The sequence below is a fragment of the Myxocyprinus asiaticus genome, chromosome 14 (assembly GCF_019703515.2).
Source record: "Myxocyprinus asiaticus isolate MX2 ecotype Aquarium Trade chromosome 14, UBuf_Myxa_2, whole genome shotgun sequence".
NCBI classification, from domain to species: Eukaryota; Metazoa; Chordata; class Actinopteri; order Cypriniformes; family Catostomidae; genus Myxocyprinus; species Myxocyprinus asiaticus.
The window spans coordinates 24,805,654-24,824,685 of NC_059357.1; the positions used below are offsets into that span (position 1 = coordinate 24,805,654).

Genomic DNA, 19,032 nt, shown 5'->3' on the forward strand with positions numbered 1-19,032 from the left:
TGCTATGGCTGGAGAGGCAGTGTCAGGGCCGTCTATGTTTGCTGCATGTCAAAGTGATGCAAGGGAGGAAGTCCCCACCCTCAGGGAACTCCCTTATAGGGATTTCACCTTAGAGCAGTCACGTGAAAAGTCCCTCAGACACGCATTTGACAAAGTAAGAGTAATCGATGGTCAAAAGCTCCAGCCTAACGTCACACTCGCATACCCATATTTTTCAATTATTAAAGATCAGTTGTATCGAGCGACGCAGGACACTTAAACAAAAGAGAATTCAACCCATTTATTAGTACAGAAGAGCTGTAGGGAAGCACTCTTCCAGGCGGCTCATCATAATCCGATGGCTGGCCATTTAGAACAGAAAAATACACTCAACCGAGTAATGGCCCGTTTTTTTTGGCCTGGCATTCACGGGAACGCTCGTAGGTGGTGTGCGGCATGCCATGAATGTCAGTTGGTGAATCCACCGGCCACTCCAAAAGTGACATTGCACCCTCTACCTCTAATCGAGATACCCTTTGAAAGAATTGGTATGGACCTCGTCAGGCCATTAGAATGGACCGCACATGAGCATTGCTTTGAATTAGTTCTGGTAGATTATGCAACGCGATATCCGGAAGCAGTGCCCCTGCACAACATCTCGGCACATAGTGTTGTGGAGGCGCTCTTCAGAATAATTTCCCAAGTGGGGATTCCAAAAGAAATCCTCACTGATCAGGGCACTACATTTATGTCACAAACACAATACGAACTATACAGATTATTAGGTATTAAATCGATTTGCACCAGTTTTTACCACCCACAAATGGATGGGTTGGTGGATCGATTTAATAAAACTCTGAAAAATATGATTCGTATGTTTGTACACGAGGATGTTAGAAATTAGGATAAATGGCTCGAACCCCTGTTATTTGCAGTGCGAGAGGTCCCACAAGCCTCCACAGGGCTTTCTCCATTCGAGCTGCTGTATGGGCATCGGCTGTGCAGCCAGTCCACCCCGGTCCCGTGTGGAAACCACCTCTCACCGTCGCAGCTCACAGAGGTAGCCAAGTTGCAAGCGGAATTCACAGACATGTTCTCGCCTCTCCCTGGTCGCACAAACCTCATAGAGCACCACATCGAGACCACCCCGGTAAAGGTAGTTCAGGAAGAATTAGAGGCAGTGCTTGATATGGGCGTAATAGTAGAGTTACACAGCGATTGGGCCAGCCCCATGGTTCTGGTACCTAAAATCGATGGGACGGTCCAATTCTGTGTGAACTATCGAAAAGTGAACACGGTGTCTAAATTTGATGCGTACCTAATGCCCCGGATTGACGAATTGCTTGATCAGTTGGCCGTGGCTCAATTTGATTTGACACTGGATTTAACAGGATTATTGGCAGATGCCCTTAACTCCAATCCCCCGAGAAAAAACAGCGTTTTTCACACTGTTCGGTTTATACCAATTTGTGACCCTTCCGTTCGGTTTGTTCGGGGCCCCTGCCACATTCCAGCGTCTCATGGACAAAATACTCAGGCCAAAAATGGCATATGCCGCCACTTATCTAGATGATATCATAATTTATAGAATTGATTGGCGGCAGCACATGCAACATCTGAGAGCCATCCTGAGATCGCTGCAATGGGCGGGGCTCATGGCCAACCAGAAGAAGTGCGCAATTGGGTGGGTGGAAGTTCGGTGTCTGGAGTTCCACTTGGGCCATGGGCAGGTGCGTCCCCAAATTAACAAAACCGCAGTGATCGGGGGGCCTGGGTAGCTCAGCGAGTATTGACCACCCCTGCAGTCGTGAGTTCGAATTTAGGGTGTGCTGAGTGACTCCAGCCAGGTCTCCTAAGCAACCAAATTGGCCCGGTTGCTGGGGAGGGTAGAGTCGCATGGGGTAACCTCCTCGTGGTAGTGATTAGTGGTTCTCAATGGGGCACGTGGTAAGTTGTGCGTGGATCGCAGAGAGTTGCATGAGCCTCCACATGCGGAGTCTCCGCGGTGTCATGCACCGATCAAGACGAGCCACGTGATAAGATGCGTGGATTGACGGTCTCAGAAGCCCTGATTGAGGTGAGCAACTGACCACCATGAGAACCTAAGTAGTGGGAATTGGGCATTCCAAATTGGGAGAAAACTGTACATACAGTGCTGTACATTAGCCGTAAACTCACTCTGAGGGAAACTAAGTACAGCGCCATAGAAAAGGAGTGTTTGGCAATCAAGTGAGCTGTCCTCACCCTCTGCTACTATCTGCTGGGGCGGGCCTTCACCCTCTGTTCAGATCACGCCCCACTCCAGTGGCTCCACCTCATAAAGGATACCAGTGTGCGGATCACCCGTTGGTACCTGGCACTTCAGCCATTCAAATTTGAGGTGATCCACAGACCGGGGCCGCAGATGGCTGTGGCTGACATTCTCTCCAGAAATGGGGGGGGGGTTGGCAGGCTGAATGTTGTCCTGGCCTGAGTTTGGCATGGGGGTATGTGGGGATGGGAGCGTGGTTTTCGGGAGAGAGGGAGTGGTGTGGATTGTCAAGCTGGTTGGCGTAATTTCTAACAGCTGTTTCTCGTTACAGTGATAGCGGGGAGAGACCGCAAAAGCAGCCAATACATGCCAGAGAGCGGAGAGAGAACAACACGAGAGTGCAGCGACTGGTGTGCCTTATTGTGTGTTTTATTGTTTTGTTGTGAAGCTAAAGATTTCGAGAAGTTGATGTTAACTGAGAGTTTTGTTACATTGTACTGACTGAACTAAGAAAAGCACCGAGAAGGCTGCACTCAAGTATACTTAAGGCAGAAAATAAAAGCTTACCTGAAGCGTGCCACTGCTCCCCCATCTCCTCCTTCCATACCCGAACCTTAACGTGTGTGACAGTGATGAACAGAATGAAATTTAGGTCAGGATTCACTCTCAAATCAAATCAAATCATTGATCATCTCCTGTAAACAGAGAAACCAAATATGGCAACATGCCAATAACATTAAACCTCATTGGTTCTTCATTCATGGCAAATTCCAACTGTTATTTTTACACCACGCTATCTTCATGTTCAGTGGGTGCATAGATTCTTGTTTCATGGTGTTGAGATGTTTGATCACAAGATACGCAAGAACCAGTGAGGATAAATTTTATTGGCTTGTCAAAATATTTGATTTGAGCTTTGAAAACACGAGTTGATCAATGATTTTATTTGATTTGAGAGTGAATAATGACTTAAAATATGGTCTGTTGATCATACAAACTGATTGCATGCCTTCAGAAGACTTGGAATGTGACACATGAGTCGCATGGACTACTTTTATGATGCTTTTAGGTGCTTTCGTAAGCTTTAAAGGGAGTCAAATCAACTGCTATAGAGCGCAACAGTGCCCGCTCACTTTTTCAGACGTCGTTTTTTGCAATGGCTTCTCAAAAAATCCATCATAAAAGAGTTGTAAGCCATGAACCAAACCAACCGAGGTGAATCACAAAGTTACAAAATTAGTTTTGAGGCAAAAAAAATCGGATTTGAAAATCGGACAAAAAGAAAAAGGTACAAGGCACTTACGGTCTTTTACAAGGTCTTTCACAAGGGCATAAACTACAAACCTATGAAGCATTGCGAATAATGTTATTGAATGAAAAACTATGGGAATATATATAATAGAATTGATTTTAGGTTGTTGATTATAAGTATAGAAACAATATATTTTACTGTTATTGCAACATATTTCGATATGTACAAATATATAAGTAGTTTAAGACTGAAGAGAGACCGACTCAATTATATCATTCACAGCACATCATGGGAGTGGGCGGTCGCTCTAAGGCATGTTTCGTGGGCTTGGTTGGCTGCAGTTCTCTGATTGGTGAAGCTTTCTCTGCTGGATCATGGGTATTGTAATTGTTCACCATGAATTCTGCTCAAGCATGATTTTCTAACAATGAAGTTGAAATAACATGGACTGATGGCTTCAACTAGGGATGCACCGATATGGAAATTCTGGCCAGCACGATACCAATAACCGATAATTATTTACATTTGGAGGCCAATAGCCAATATATTTGCAGATAAATCTAAATCTGGAAATAAATCTACATTCTGTGTGCCTGATTATGAAAACAAAAGGCTCAGCTTATAAAGCCACATCCAGAGCACTTCAAAATGAAACCAAACATGGAAAATACCTTTTATTTTAAAACACTTAAAATGCAGAAAACAAGGAATCTGCAAGGAAACATCTAAATCTTTCTTTTCCCACAATCATTTACCAAATGTAGCCTACTTTGAACCAATTAAATAAAGAAATTTTACATTGCCATGGCCAACTTTCTTTTTTTTTTTAAAAGTCTATTGACTCTGCAATTTATAATAAATTTCACTAATAAATGAGCTACTTTTATAAATACAGTGGATTGCACTTAATTCAAACCTGTCAAAAGACCACAATAAGGAATGCAAACAAACTCACTGTCAACATGACTGTATGTTTTAACATACAAACAGAATAAAGAAACAAAATGCATATGTTGCATTGGTAATTAAAATGTGTTTTCTCAGATCCAGTATGATCTTCTAAAGTAAAATCTGCCGCCGATATATCGTGCATCCCTAGCTTTAGCGGAAGCATATACCATTTATGAACAACCTCTGAGCTAATGGTAAATCTGTCTTTAAAGGTTTATAAGTTATCATTGAAAATCAATTAGTCTATGGAAAAATTTATAGGATTTTTACCTCCAAAACCAGACTGTTGTGCTCTATTGTATGAAAATCAGCCATCGTGACATTCTTTAAACACCTCCTTTTGTGTTCTGCAGAAGAAAGAAAGTCATATGGAATGGAACGCCACGAGGTTTTGGCTGGGAGATCTACTCCTTTAAAGTCTGAAATTTTAATTTGTTAATGCTCTAAACTTTTTTTTATTTTTTATTTTTTTATCAGTGCCATCATTCTGGGGACTAGTTAACACTGCTTGGAATCTTTGTGCGATTGGGAAGAGACAGTCGCCTGTAAATATCGAAACCAGTCGTATGATTTTTGACCCCTTCCTCAACCCAATACGGCTCAATGCAGGGCAACGGAAGGTAAGTACTGGGAAGTATAAAGCTTTTCATTGTACTCATGGCTTAGAGTAACAATATGACTATGATTGACAGTTGCATTATAATATCTGTAGGAAGCATTGCTGTATTTTAAAAAAGCTATATCCCATTATTTCAACCGCAATAAGATGGACTGTCACATAAGGCATAAATTTCATCGTTATTTACTTTAGTCCAATATCCAATAATTCACTGGTATTTTGACTATCAGAAATTTGAGATTGGGTCACATGGTGTAACCCCAGTTTAGCAGTTAGCCAGTCCATTTGTCAAAAATAATCACACAGTGTACTTACCTCTGTTGCAGTTTTTTGACAGCTGGTTGCTTAGTTTGTTAAAGTGCATAGCTAATTTTAATTTAGTTGTGACTCCTTTTATACTTTTTTTGCCAATTAACCACATCCTCAATTATATTCACAAAGCATGGCAGTAGAGCTTTCGAAATTAAGCCTTTGAAGATGTGCCGGCTTGATGGCTAATGCACTACACCTAGTTTGTTACAACGGCGTAGTAATGAGATCACTAATTCTCTCTGGGATAGAAAATTGCTTGCCACATGCTTTCAATGCCGCGCACCTGCAATCGGTCAGCATATTAGTGAATAAACTCATTTAGCAGGCATAAATACCATCCAACATTTACACTGATCCAGTGTTTGATTAAAGATGGCTTGTGTACATCAGATATTTTGCTCTGACCTCTAAAGGGATTTCAGGCTGTAGTTCTAATAAAGATCTCAAGTGCAATAGGAGAGATTTAGTCCAAAGAGCTGGAGGGAAAGGAAAGAGTTAATTCCTAATTTAACATCCTTTTTTATGATTAATGCTGCTGTGCATCTGCTGGGGGAGATTAGGCCGACTCACCATCTGTGCTGACAGGGTGCTGTCAGTGCAGAATTCTTCAGTGAAGCTCCAAGAGTTTGTGGTTAAAAAAGATATACCGTAGTTCATCTTAACTCAATAATACATCAGTACCTTAGACTTGGACAGGAGCCCAAATAAAAGTGTGTTAATGTTTTTCTCAGGAGATTCTTTTCTGGTCCTATTTCAAGAGACCCAGTTACATTTATGTATGCATTGCTCTTTTGAGCTTGTTATGACTGTGTTCTCAACATGTAGAGTCGCTGTTATTCCTAGAGAAAATTTCATTGGAGACCTAAATGTTCTCAGTGAATTGGCTGTTATATAATAGAGATTTATGCAAGGTTTTATGAAAAATTTGGTCTGTAATGCAAAAGTTTACTCTAGATCAAATAAGTTGTTTTTTCAGGTGGCAGACCACTTCAACAATATAACTAAAATTGTGGACCATCTAACACCCCAAATCTCATACAGCTGTCTCATTTGACATCATTTCCACCGATCCTGTCTTGAGCCACTGATCTATAATTTTGCTAAACTGCTGTTTTGGTCTAATTTCATTGACATGAACTAGACTGCTACATTTAGTTATTGAACAGTAACACTTAACATTAAGGCTGTAAATGTGAACATTGGTTAACACAATACACTGAAATAAAATTCTTTAAATAACTTAAAAATGTGCTTTATGTGGTAACATCTAAATTAAATGGTTCATTTTAAGTCAAAAGTACTTAGATGCAACTAGGTAGAAATAGCTTCTTAAAGGAATATTCTGGGTTTAATACAAGTTAAGCTCAATCGACAGCATTTGTGGCATAATGTTAATTATCACAAAAATTTATTTAGATTCGTCCTTTCTTTTCTTTATAAAAAAGCAAAAATGGAGGTTACAGTGAGTCACTTACAATGGAATATATTGGGGCCAATTTTTGTAAGTTTAAAGGCAGAAATGTGAAGCTAATAAATTTATAAAAGCACTTACATTAATTTCTTCTTTTAAAGCTCGTATTATTTGAGCTGAAAAGTTGTTTAAATCGTAATTTTTAGTAATTTTAGGGTTTAGTGTTTGTTGACATCTCCATGGCAACAAAGTTGTTAAATTGGATATAACTTTACACCGAAAAGGTTAGTAAGTGATTTTATCACACTAAAATCATGTTAACATGCATATTGTTTATGTATTGTGGCTATACTTTTGAAACAGTGAGTATTTTAACATTTATGGATTGGCCCCATTCATTTCCATTGTACTGTAAATGTCTCACTGTAACCCAAATGTTTGCTTTTTTAAAGAAAAGGAGGGAGGAGTCAAAATAAATTTTTGTGGTAATCAATATTATTCCACAAATGCTGTCGATTGAGCTTAACTTGTATTGAACCCAAACTATTCCTTTAAGGTAACAATTGCCAGTTATCACCTTTTTCAGTGAGATGATCTAATAATGAACAATACTTTTACAACACTTACTAATCTTGTTTGATGTTAATTCTAAATATACTACTATATATTATATATATATATTATACTATAATATATATATAATATTAAAAGTTGTAGCCTATATAATAATGTTACTTGCATTTTGTAACATAATGCATTTTGAACTAGCATGAACTAACAATGAACACTGTGTGTAAAAAAAAAGTGGTAACCTGCAATTAGTGATTATTCAGATTGATTCAGTGATGTTAACTGTAGATGATAAATTAATGTTTTTTTTTTTAGTTGATTAAACCCCAGTTATCTAGATGTCACCACATAATCACTTAGTTCATGATCATTTTAATATATACAGCCTTATTGTAAAGTGTTACAAATGAACCTAAATGAGACTAATGCACAATGACACATAACTGTGTGTTATGTTATTGAAGTGAGCCAACAGAAACACACTATCAAAATAATATTACCAATCAGTTAATTCATTGTTATGGGATGATTACTTCAATGTTGGTGCCTTTTTTTCAAATATAATTATTTTATTTATTTAGGCATATTTTATTACTACGCCAAATAACTCACAGACCACTTTGAATCTTGCATTGACTGCCAATGATCTGTGGACCACAATTTGAATCCACTGCTCTAGATAGACAAACTAAATATGTTACATGCAAGGTGTTCTTTCATTCATATTGGCTCTCTTTTGTGCTTAATCTTATCTCAGATAATAAGATCTTATCTCTAGCTTCTGTGTTTTGGCGGATAGTCGTGATTAATGCTCAAGAAATAATGAGTGCCGTTCATAATACTGTGACATAGTTTAGTTCAGCTTAAGTTGCTATTTAACATTGAATTATATCAGGGCCACAGACCAAAGTGAATTTAATTACCTCCTACTGAGAATGTATTGAGATGAAGCGTCAGGCTTAATTTATTGCTTATTCTCATGTTCATGAGGGATCAGCAGTTTTTAAACTATCCCAAGATCACAAATGAGCCATCTATATTGGCTAATTTGAAATCCCCCCATTCAAATACATTCATGGATGCCCTCACAGCTGTTCGTAAAGATGTTCTTGTTCAGTAGCATGCCATAATAAGACACACTTGCTTCTTAATTAGTAATTAGAACTAGAAAAGTTGCCTTAATGCTACTGAGTAAAGACAAGACATGCCAGGTGTTGTTTTCCATTTATAGGTCCTCTTCTTTTCAACTTTCAAGATGTATTTGCTACATAGTTCTAGTACTGCCTCAGCAGCAAGGGCGTTATGCACCTGTTTTTACAGTGGCCACAAGACTCAACCAAAGAAATAAAACAGTTATAAATGTATGTCATGATAGTCTAGGGTTAAAGTTTACATTTTGCATGCAAGGGGACATGCCAATATATGTAATCCAAGGCAAATTCGATCTGTTTCAAGTAACTTTTTCAGTTTGAAGTGATTGATCTGCAGAGGGACCAACCAAATTTAGACAATTTAGTTTTAGACATATATTTTAACCTGCAATAAATGTGCAACTTGTTGACCCCAAAATAAATATTCTGTCATTAATTATTCACCCTTATGTTGTTCTAAATCCATATGACCTTCTTTCCTCTGTGGAACACAAATAGAGATGTTAGGCAGAATGTTAGCCTCAGTCACCATTCACTTTCACAGCATTACTTTCCATACAATGAAAGTGAATGGTGACTGAGGCTAACATTCTGCCTAACATCTCCTTTTGTGTTCCATGGAAGAAAGAAAGTAATACGGTTTGGAACAGCATGCGAGTAAATGATGAAGATTGTTCATTTTGAGGTAAATTTTAGATTAAATTATTATTTCTATTATTTTAAAAGTTGATTCAAAATCAACTTACATACTGTACTAGGGTTGTGTAATATAACAGTACTAACGAAATATCACGATACCAAAAACCAGAAAAGATGGCTAAAACAGGCAAACTGCTAGCAATGCAGAAACATTGGTAGTCTTGTACAGTGTGAACTTTAAAAATACATGTATCTTTTAAAACCAAATGTATTGCATTTCAAGCCTTTATTCAGAAAATTATTGCATTCAGCGCCTTTACTATATTAAAGGACCAAATATATAACCATTATATTTGTGACCTCAACACCCATGACCCTCCCACCCCCAAAATGGTTTGATCCCACCCCCCAATATCACAAGCAATATCCCATAAGCAAGTGTACTGAATATCAACACAATTTGATCATAACATTTTATTAAAACATTTAACATGGAATCCAGAAAACAGAAAAATCATCATTTGTATCTATAATATTTTATGCAGTTCTTTTAGACAAGTAATTTTCTGTGTAATTTCATCAAAGATCTAAGGTTTTTTTGATTTGTTGCCTAAGTATCAGTTTAGCATCGATACCGAGGTACCAGGGCTGGTATCGTACCGAAATCAAAATTTTGGTATCGGAGCAACCCTATACTGTAGTAGTTCACTGAATGGGCATAACACTTTTGCTCAGCAGTTGCACCTGCCGACCGTATTTACCTTGAAATACCCACAGTCTGTCAGAACAATTCAATCTGTTTACTGTATTCATGCATTGGATGCGCAATGTCCAACAGTGCAGAACGCAGATAATGTCTTTTAGCCTAGCAAGGTGAAAAACTGCACCACCTTTGTTCCACAAGAAGTAGATGACACATTGGAAATATCTGGTGACTCATTTAGTACATAATTTTATCATAAAAGGTCATAGATGAAAATGTCAGGAGAATCTGATCCAGAAAATGTAACCTAAGTACCTTTTCAGGTCAGTGGAACCATGTACAATACAGGTCGACATGTGTCCCTGCGCCCAGACAAGTCGCACCTGGTGAACATTTCTGGCGGGCCACTGAGCTACAGCTACAGGCTGGAGGAAATCCGACTTCACTTTGGCAGTGAGGACAGTCGGGGCTCAGAGCACCTGCTCAATGGCCAGGCCTTCCCTGGAGAGGTGAGCTAACAAAGAGCCTCGAAATACATCACTGGTGAGGGATTCAATTATACCTTTCTCCCTTCAAAAATCTGTATGCTGTGACAAACTCTGAAAGTTTTGGCACTGAAGGTAATGAAGCAGGCAAATTGGGAAGTCAGTCCCTTTTATCACAGATTTTTTTGAACCGGAAAAACAAAGCTCTATTACCCTCAGTCTGCTTTTCTTCAACAGAAAGATGAAAAAGAGTTACAAGACCAAAATGACATCTCATTTGAACAGCAATTCAGTCAAATCTTCCAAAGCAAAATCACTTGCTGCAACTTTTGAGCAGTGATTTCTCTGACAATGTGCTGTGTTGTTGAGTTTGCATAATAAATCTTTTTTATTTTGAATTAAGGGCAAAAGTCAGGATTGCAGAAATTCTTTTCTTAAGAATTGATTGTGTTACAAGCACAGGGTAGATAAAACTGTGGAGCAATGGGGGAACAAAATGAAAGGTAAATATCTTCTAGTTTGCATAGTTGTTAATTTGTCTTATTCTGACTCTAAGAATGTAAACAAATTTTTATGGTGAGAGATAGCAAGCCTGTGTGGCGAAAACATGCTGTGTATATGGGCCCCATCCATCATACAGGTGTTTCTTAAATGGCCCATAAAATCAAATTGGAGTTTTGTGACTCTTAGTCCATGTTTGATAGATGTTCAGAAAAATAGACCAAAACAAACTGGTGATGCATCTTGATTCAGAGGTGTATCCACATTGTTGTCCAATGAAATGATATCTAGAATGAGAATGTACCTGCTTCTGACTAGCAGTAGCAAGATTCACAGTGACATAACTGTGAAATAACTCAAATCTGTTGGGTTTTTTCAGGGTTGGGGAGTAATGGAATACATGTAACGGGATTACGTATTTAAAATACAAAATATTAGTAACTGTATTCCACCACAGTTACAATTTAAATTGTAATCAGAATACAGTAACATTCAAAAAGTATTTTGATTACTGAAGAGAATTGCTTTGCATTTTATTGTCATTTGTTTCATGTAATATTTAAACTATTCAGTTGGAAAACATTTATACATATAAATGATGCGATCCAAAGTGCATTTGAACAGCGGTGAAACACTTTGTTATGATGTGTTACATTCATACGAGCAGACAGAGAAGTACGTTTGAAGTAAGTTTGGAGCAGCAGAAATAGAAATAAACCTTGTGTAAATTATCATGTGAACATTTAGCTTTATGCTAAGCTAAAATTTTATTTCTAGCCATTTTAAATGCACCTGTTACCAGGCACAATTATATTTTTTGTCTTTCAAGAAAATCCATGTTAGATCATATTCTTTTTCTCTAGTAAGACCTTTGACATTAGGGCAATATCGATTGTTTTTCTTTTTTTTTTTACTATTGTAATAATCCTTTTTTTTTATTTTGTTTATTTTGTCTTACCGTCCTGGCAATTTCTTTTTTTTTCACTTGTTACTAACTTGTTTATAGTCAAAACAAGTTAGAAAATTTACCAGTGCTGAAGAAGTAATCCAAAGTATTTAGTTACTGACCTTGAGTAATCTTATGGAATATGTTACAAATGATATTTTACAGCATGTATTCTGTAATGTAGAGATATATTTTAAAAGTAACCCTCCCAACCATGGTTATTTTTAAAAGAGAACGAGCCCTTTGATATGTCCCGCCCAAACTTCCTGTTTCAATTGGAAATATGTCAACACAGGAAAGTGCACTTGTCAAGAGATTTGGTAACTCTTTACAATAAGCTTCAATTTGTTAACATTAGTTATGAATTTAAAATGAACAATACTTATCAAACATTTATTAATCTTAGTGAATGTTGATTTCAACATATAGTAATACTTTTTTAAATCAAATGTTCTATATGTTAACATTAGTTAATGCAATATGAACTAACGTGAACTTAAAATGAACAATAGTATTTTTATTAGCTAACATTAACAAAGATTAATAAATGATGTAAAAAAATATATTGTTCATTGTTAGTTCATGATACCTAATGCATTATCTAATGTTAACAAATGGAACCTTATTGTACAGTGTTACCAGTGATTTCATGGGGTATTGAGCATTTCATTTGGAGCCAGTTTCCAACTTGTCAAGGCCGACCAACCACCAAGTCATGCAAGAAATATCAAATCAAACCTTTACATTTTACATTTTTAAACGTAATCTTGTGTGTGGGGCAAAGATGTGCGGCCCATTCTCTGATCCTCACCTCTAATTTCACTGAAATCAGCAGCCTCACTTCATTTTCCTAATCCAAATGAGGTTATATGAGTAGCAGCTTTCCAACAACTTAATTTTGAGCCTGACAGGCAAACTCATTAAAACTGATGACTGAAGCGTATTTTCTAAATAGCTCCAATGCAATATTGAGCAACTGAAAATTAAGCGGCAGCATTCCTGGCATAATCTCGCTGTTTTCACTGAGCTGCCCAGAAATAACAATAAAGCAGAATGGAGGAGTATAAAGGAGCTTCATAATGTTTCCATTAACAATTTATACACAATATAAAGCAAAATATTTATACGGATTAATGCACTGAACCTCATTACTGTCACATAAGATTACAAGCTGACACAAAGGAAGTTAATGTAGTAATGGAGTTATATACTGTACACATATAATTTATAGGCATGTGTTATGGATTATAGCTATTTTGGAAGTAGAGTGCTGGGAGCAGAGATTATTTAGCAGAGATGGCCCACTTCTATTAAAATTAATGAGAGAAATTGGAATGCTCAACCAAGGAACTCTGAGCACCCAACAGTCAACAGATGTAGAAGGAAGTCCTGTCTTATAGTTAAAAGAGCCAATCACCTTTTAGATACAGACATCGCCTGTCAATCAACTCTAGAACAAGCATGCACATTAGCTATACAAGCCGAGAAAATTGCGTTTTTTTAGTGTAATATGAGGTAAACAATCACAATTTTTGATATCAGTATTGTCAGGTTTTATTGATGATTTGAAATAATTATAAGTTTTAATAATAATTTGTACTTATATAGCGCCTTTCCACAAGATCAAGGACACTTTACACTCCGTATACATTTAACAGGACAAAGTACATTAATATTCATTTCAACAGAAGTTACAATCTAAATTACAAAAGGGAAAATAAAACATCAATCAGTAATAGACAGATAATGCGCTGAGAAAAGATGTGTTTCAAGCTGAGATTTAAAGACAGAAATAGAGGAGATGTCACAGAGGCTCTGAGGTAGACAGTTTAGGTGCAACTACACTGAAGGATCTCCCACCAAAAGTGGATAGACGAAATCTTGGGACAGACAACAATTTGGAATCAGAAGAATGAAGAGTGCATGCTGGTGTGCATGGATGCAGCAGATCACATATATAATGATATATAACCTTTGTATGTCAGGAGAAGAATTTTAAACTTAATACAGCATGAGACAGACAGCCAGTGAAGACTAAACAAAATGGGAGTAATGTGTGCAGACTGCTTGGTGTTAGTGAGAACTCTAGCTGCAGAGTTTTGGATGTGTTGTAATCGGGCAATAGTTTTAGCTGGTAGGCCAGTAATGAGTGAATTACAGTAGTCAAGACGTGATGATATGAAACCATGAACTAGTGATTCCGCATCCGAAGTCGTGCAATGTGACATAGATGGAAGAAAGCAGTTTTAGTGATGGTTCTAATGTGGTCTTCAAAAGTAAGAGGTGGATCGAAAGTGATTCTTAATGGTTTTAGAGGGTTTGGTCAGATTTCCATTAATATTGACACAAATGTCAATATTTCTTATAAGTGTTTGTGGCCCAGAAATCATGATCTCAGTTTTTTCAGCATTGAATTTGAGGAAATTACTGTTTAACCAAATTTTTACATCATTGATACAGGCAGTTAATGAGCTGATGGCATGGGTTTCATCAAAACGTGTGGATGTATAAATCTGGGTGTCATCAGCATAGCAGTGATAATATGCTGATGTTCTTTGATTGTAATCTTGACCAGCCGTTTTTGAGATTTTGATCTTTCCCCATTCAAATAGATAGGAGATGCACTGGCATGACTGGAAATAGCCTCCTGAGACCATTCCAAAGATGGCCGACAGTGGACTGACTTGCTAAAAAGACTTTGCTGGGAGTTGTACAGCCTTAAAGCTTTTGCACACCAAACATGAATGTTCAACATTTTGAATCAAAACAATAGATTCCTAATGAGCCATTCTCACCCGGAGCGAACATCTGCACCAAATCGCATGCGAAAGAGCAAACCTTTTTTTTTATGGTGTGTCAATTTTTTTTTCTTCGCCCAGTGAAGAAATACCCTTACCAATAATATATAAGCTTTAGATCACGTGTCAAAAGCTGTTGCAGAACCAGAGCAACAGGTGGCACTTAAGCACAGAAAGCTGTTTTGACCACCAACATTAAACGGTGAAGTAACTCCTGAACCAGCACTGAGGATGTGTATTTAATTTGCATCAAATGCCTTAAAAACTGAAAAAAAAAACAAAACATGTTAATTATATTGCTGCATCACTGCCTTGCATCCCCTTTAAAAATTATCTGATCTTATGTGGATTGTCTAATTTATTCCATATTGCTGCATTGTTTGACCTTTGCATTTAATCTTGCTCTTATATCTTTAATATAATGTATATTGCGGCATCTTTGCCTTTGTATCACTTTTTAAATAAACAATTTAAGTGTTCCATATCTGTCACTCACTCGACGTTGTGTCGATGTAGTGACACTAGGGGTCGCACTTGGGAGCCCCAAACACCTCTGATTTTTTAGAAAAGGCCAATGGGAATTGGCGAGTGGAATTTGCATGCCACTCCCCCAGACATATGGGTATAAAAGGAGCTGGCTCGCAACCATTTATTCAGATTTTTTCTTCGGAGCCAAGTGGTGCTGAGCAGCGAGTTCCACTACCGTTCCATTCACCTCACATCGAGAAGTGTATGCTGTTGGATATACGGCGCATTTCAGCGGCTTTCTACCCCTCTGCGCATTTGATGCTGAGTACGCCCCTGGGTGCTGCGACAGCTGAAAGAGTATATATTCTTGCAGAAAAGAGTATTTCCTCTAAAAGAGTGTGCACTGACGGAGAGCATCTTTTTAAAGATACCTTTCCATCTGTGTAGTTCCTGGATGCGGTCGCTATCTCTCCACCTCTGACGGCCACGAGCGCTGTCTCACGCGTCTGGGCCGTAGTCACGTTGAGGCAGCATTTGTGGATGGTTCGTGTCCTCACTGCGAGAACATGACCATGGCAACGTTGCGGTCGTGGCTTTCTTTCTTCCGGGGGAAAGGGCCTGTCTACCTACAGGTACGAGGCCGGGTCGATTAGTGCTGGGGGCGATTTGGGGACCTCAATGGGAGTGGTTCTGCTGGGTAATCCCCCACGGACTTCCCATTCCCCAGTACGCTCGTTTGCCCCAGTCGAGTTCTGGGATGAGACAGCCCTGCATGCCATGGCCCTCCTGCAAGTACGCCAGGCCAAGGCACTGAAAGAGCTGCACGTGGGTAGTCCTGACCCCGAAGTGATGCAGGAGCTGCGCTCTGCAAACGATCTCGCCCTCCAGGCAATGAAGGTCACAGCGAGGGCACTCAGGCAGGCGATGTCACCTTGGTGGTCCAGGAGTGCCAACTTTGGCTGAATCTGGTCGAGATGAAGGACGCCGACAAGGTCCGCTTCCTCAATGCTCCCATCTGCCAGATTGGCCTATTCGGTGACACCATTGAGGACTTTGCCCAGCAGTTCTCAGCTGTGAAGAAGCAGATGGAGGCGATTCAACACATCCTGCCCCGGTGTGGTTCAAGGTCCCGCACCCCATCTGCTCGCCGCAGAGGTTTCCTCGACGTGGCCGTTCCTGCTCATCCCCGCCGCAAGGCCCCACCAGCAGCAGGTATGTCAAATGTGTTTGTCCCCTTGGTGCCCCTTGCGTGGAGTTTGGAGGCGTGGCTAGCGCTCTCCAACCCGTCGTGCTGGCTGGTCAGTTTTCAGTTCTGATTCTGATTCAGTTCGCCCGGCATCTGTCCGTGTCACGGTCAGGCGGTCACTGCGCTCGGGTTGATGCATATGAGACCGCTCCAGCACTGGCTTCAGACTCAAGTCCCAAGAGATGGGCACGGCACCATGGCACGCATCGTGTGGCCTTCACACCGATCTGCCACCACATGTTCAGCCCTTGGACAGACCTTGCATTTCTGTGGGCAGGGGTCCCATTACAGCGAGTGTCCAGGCGTGGTTACGACAGATGCCTCCAAGTTAGGCTGGGGCATCGTGTGGCTTCTGGACAGGACCACGAGTGCGTTGGCATATCAACTGCCTCAAGTTGCTGGCGGTATTGCTGGCCCTGCGGAGGCTTCGATCATTGATCCAGGGCAAGCTCGTGTTGGTCCGGATGGACAACACGGCGGTGGTAGCATATATAAACCGCCAAGGTGGCTTACTCTTGCATCGCATGTCGCAACTCGCCCTCCGTCTCCTCCTCTGAAGTTGCTGTGGGCCACTCACATCCCGGGCGACCTCAACCGTACAGCGGACACGCTGTCACGACAGGTGATGCTCAGGGAAGAGTGGAGACTCCACCCCCAGGTGGTCCTGCTGATTTAGAGTCGATTCGGTGAAGCACAGGTAGACCTGTTTGCTTTCCAGGAATCCTTCCACTGCCCGCTCTGGTATTCTCTGACGAGGCTCCCCTCGGCACAGATGTGCTGGTGCACAGCTGGCCCCAGGGGCTGCACAAGTATGCGTTCCCCCCAGTGAGACTGCTTGCACAGACCTTGTGCAAGGTCAGGGAGGATGAGGAACAGGTCATCCTTGTGGCGCCATACTGGCCCACCCAGACTTGGTTCTCAGAACTCATGCTCCTCACGACAGCCCCTCCCTGGTGAGTTCCTCTGAGGGAGGACCTCCTCTCTCAGGGACGGGGCACCATCTGGCACCCGCAACCAGACCTCTGGAATCTCCATCTCTGGCCCTTGGATGGGATGTGGAAGACCTAAGAGGCCTACCACCGGTGGTTTTAGACACGATCACTCAGGCCAGGGTTCCCTCTATGAGGCAGTTGTATGCCTTGAAGTGGCGTTTGTTCGCAAATTGGTGTTCTTCCCGAGGCGAAGACCCCCAGAGATGCACATTCGGGTCAGTGCTTTCCTTCCTGCAGGAGAGGCTGGAGGGGTGGCTGTCCCCCTCCACCTTGAAGCTGTATGTGGCCGCTATAGCGGCGCACCACGACGCAGTGGACGGTAAGTCCCTGGGGAAGCACAACCTAATTATCAGGTTCCTGAGAGGCGCCAGGAGGTTGAACCCTCCTAGGCCGCACCTCGTTCCCTCGTGGGATCTCTCCGTGGTCCTGCTGGGCCTGCGGAGAGCCCCGTTTGAGCCCCTGGAGTCAGTTGAACTAAAGGCAGTCTCATTGAAGACTGCCCTCCTGACTGCGCTCACGTCCATCAAGAGGGTTGGGGACCTGCAGGCGTTCTCTGTCAGCGACACCTGCCTAGATTTTGGTCCGGAATACTCTCACGTGGTCTTGAGACCCCGACCGGGCTATGTTCCCAAGGTTCCCACGACCCTTTTTAGGGATCAGGTGGTGAATCTGCAAGCGCTGCCCCGGGAGGAGGCAGACCCAGCCTTGTCATTGCTGTGTCCGGTGCGTGCTTTGAGCATCTACTTGGATCACACGCAGAGCTTTGGACGCTCTGAGCAGCTCTTTGTCTGCTTTGGCGGACAGCGGAAAGGGAACAATGTCTCTAAGCAGAGGCTTGCCCACTGGATTGTGGGTGCCATCACGTTGGCATACCAGGCCCAGGACGTGCCCTCCCCCTTGGGATTACGAGCACACTCCACGAGTGACGTCCTCCTGGGCACTAACCAACAGCGCCTCTTTTGCAGATATCTGCAGAGCAGCGGGCTGGGCAACACCCAATACCTTCGCGAGATTTTAGAATCTCCGGGTTGAGCCGGTTTCATCCAGTGTGTTGTCAAGTATGAACAGGTAAGTTTGCGCGACAGCTGGCCAGGTGTACCGCGTGTGCACAGCGAGGAGAAGATGTGCACTATTTTCCCCCATGCGAGTTCACGAGACGGTGCACCCTGGATGTCCTTCCTCCCTAGCCCTGTGGCTAGCGAATTTGGCGGCTGGCACGGCCTGTTCCCATTGTAGATACGTCTTGTCCCAGGGTGCGAGGGACTGTGCAACGTTCTTGGGGGTGTTGGGGGAGGCTACGTTCAGACCGGGTGCACCTGCTATTTGGCACGCAGCAGCTGGCTTGCACCTGCACCGGCAGTCCACGTAACACAGTTCAGCTAGTTGTGGCGTTTCGTATAGGGACCCCTTGTGTCACTACATCGACACAACGTCGAGTGAATGACAGATAGGGAATGTCTTGTTTACTGTTGTAACCTCTGTTCCATGATGGAGGGAACGAGACATTGTGTCCCTCTTGCCACAACACTGTACTACCCGCTGAAATGACCGGGACCCTGTCTCGGCTCCTCAGCACAAAACCTGAATGAGTGGTTGCGAGCCAGCTCCTTTTATACCCGTATGTCCGGGGGAGTGTCATGCAAATTCCACTCGCCAATTTCCATTGGCCTTTTCTCAAAGATCAGAGGTGTTTGGGGCTCCCAAGGGTGACCCCTAGTGTCACTACATCGACACAACATCTCGTTCCCTCCTTCAGGG

The 19,032-nt window shown here is 41.4% G+C and overlaps 1 protein-coding gene across 1 annotated transcript in view; it reads left to right on the plus strand.

Annotated features, from left to right (window-relative positions):
• The window catches only part of LOC127452031 (carbonic anhydrase-related protein 10-like), a 40,464-nt gene that overhangs the window by 14,808 nt on the left and 6,624 nt on the right, over nt 1–19,032 (plus strand). The window contains exons 3-4 of the mRNA XM_051717155.1: nt 4,911–5,053; nt 10,162–10,347. Coding sequence (XP_051573115.1) covers nt 4,911–5,053; nt 10,162–10,347 — 329 coding nt within the window. The remainder of the gene's footprint in view (nt 1–4,910; nt 5,054–10,161; nt 10,348–19,032) is intronic.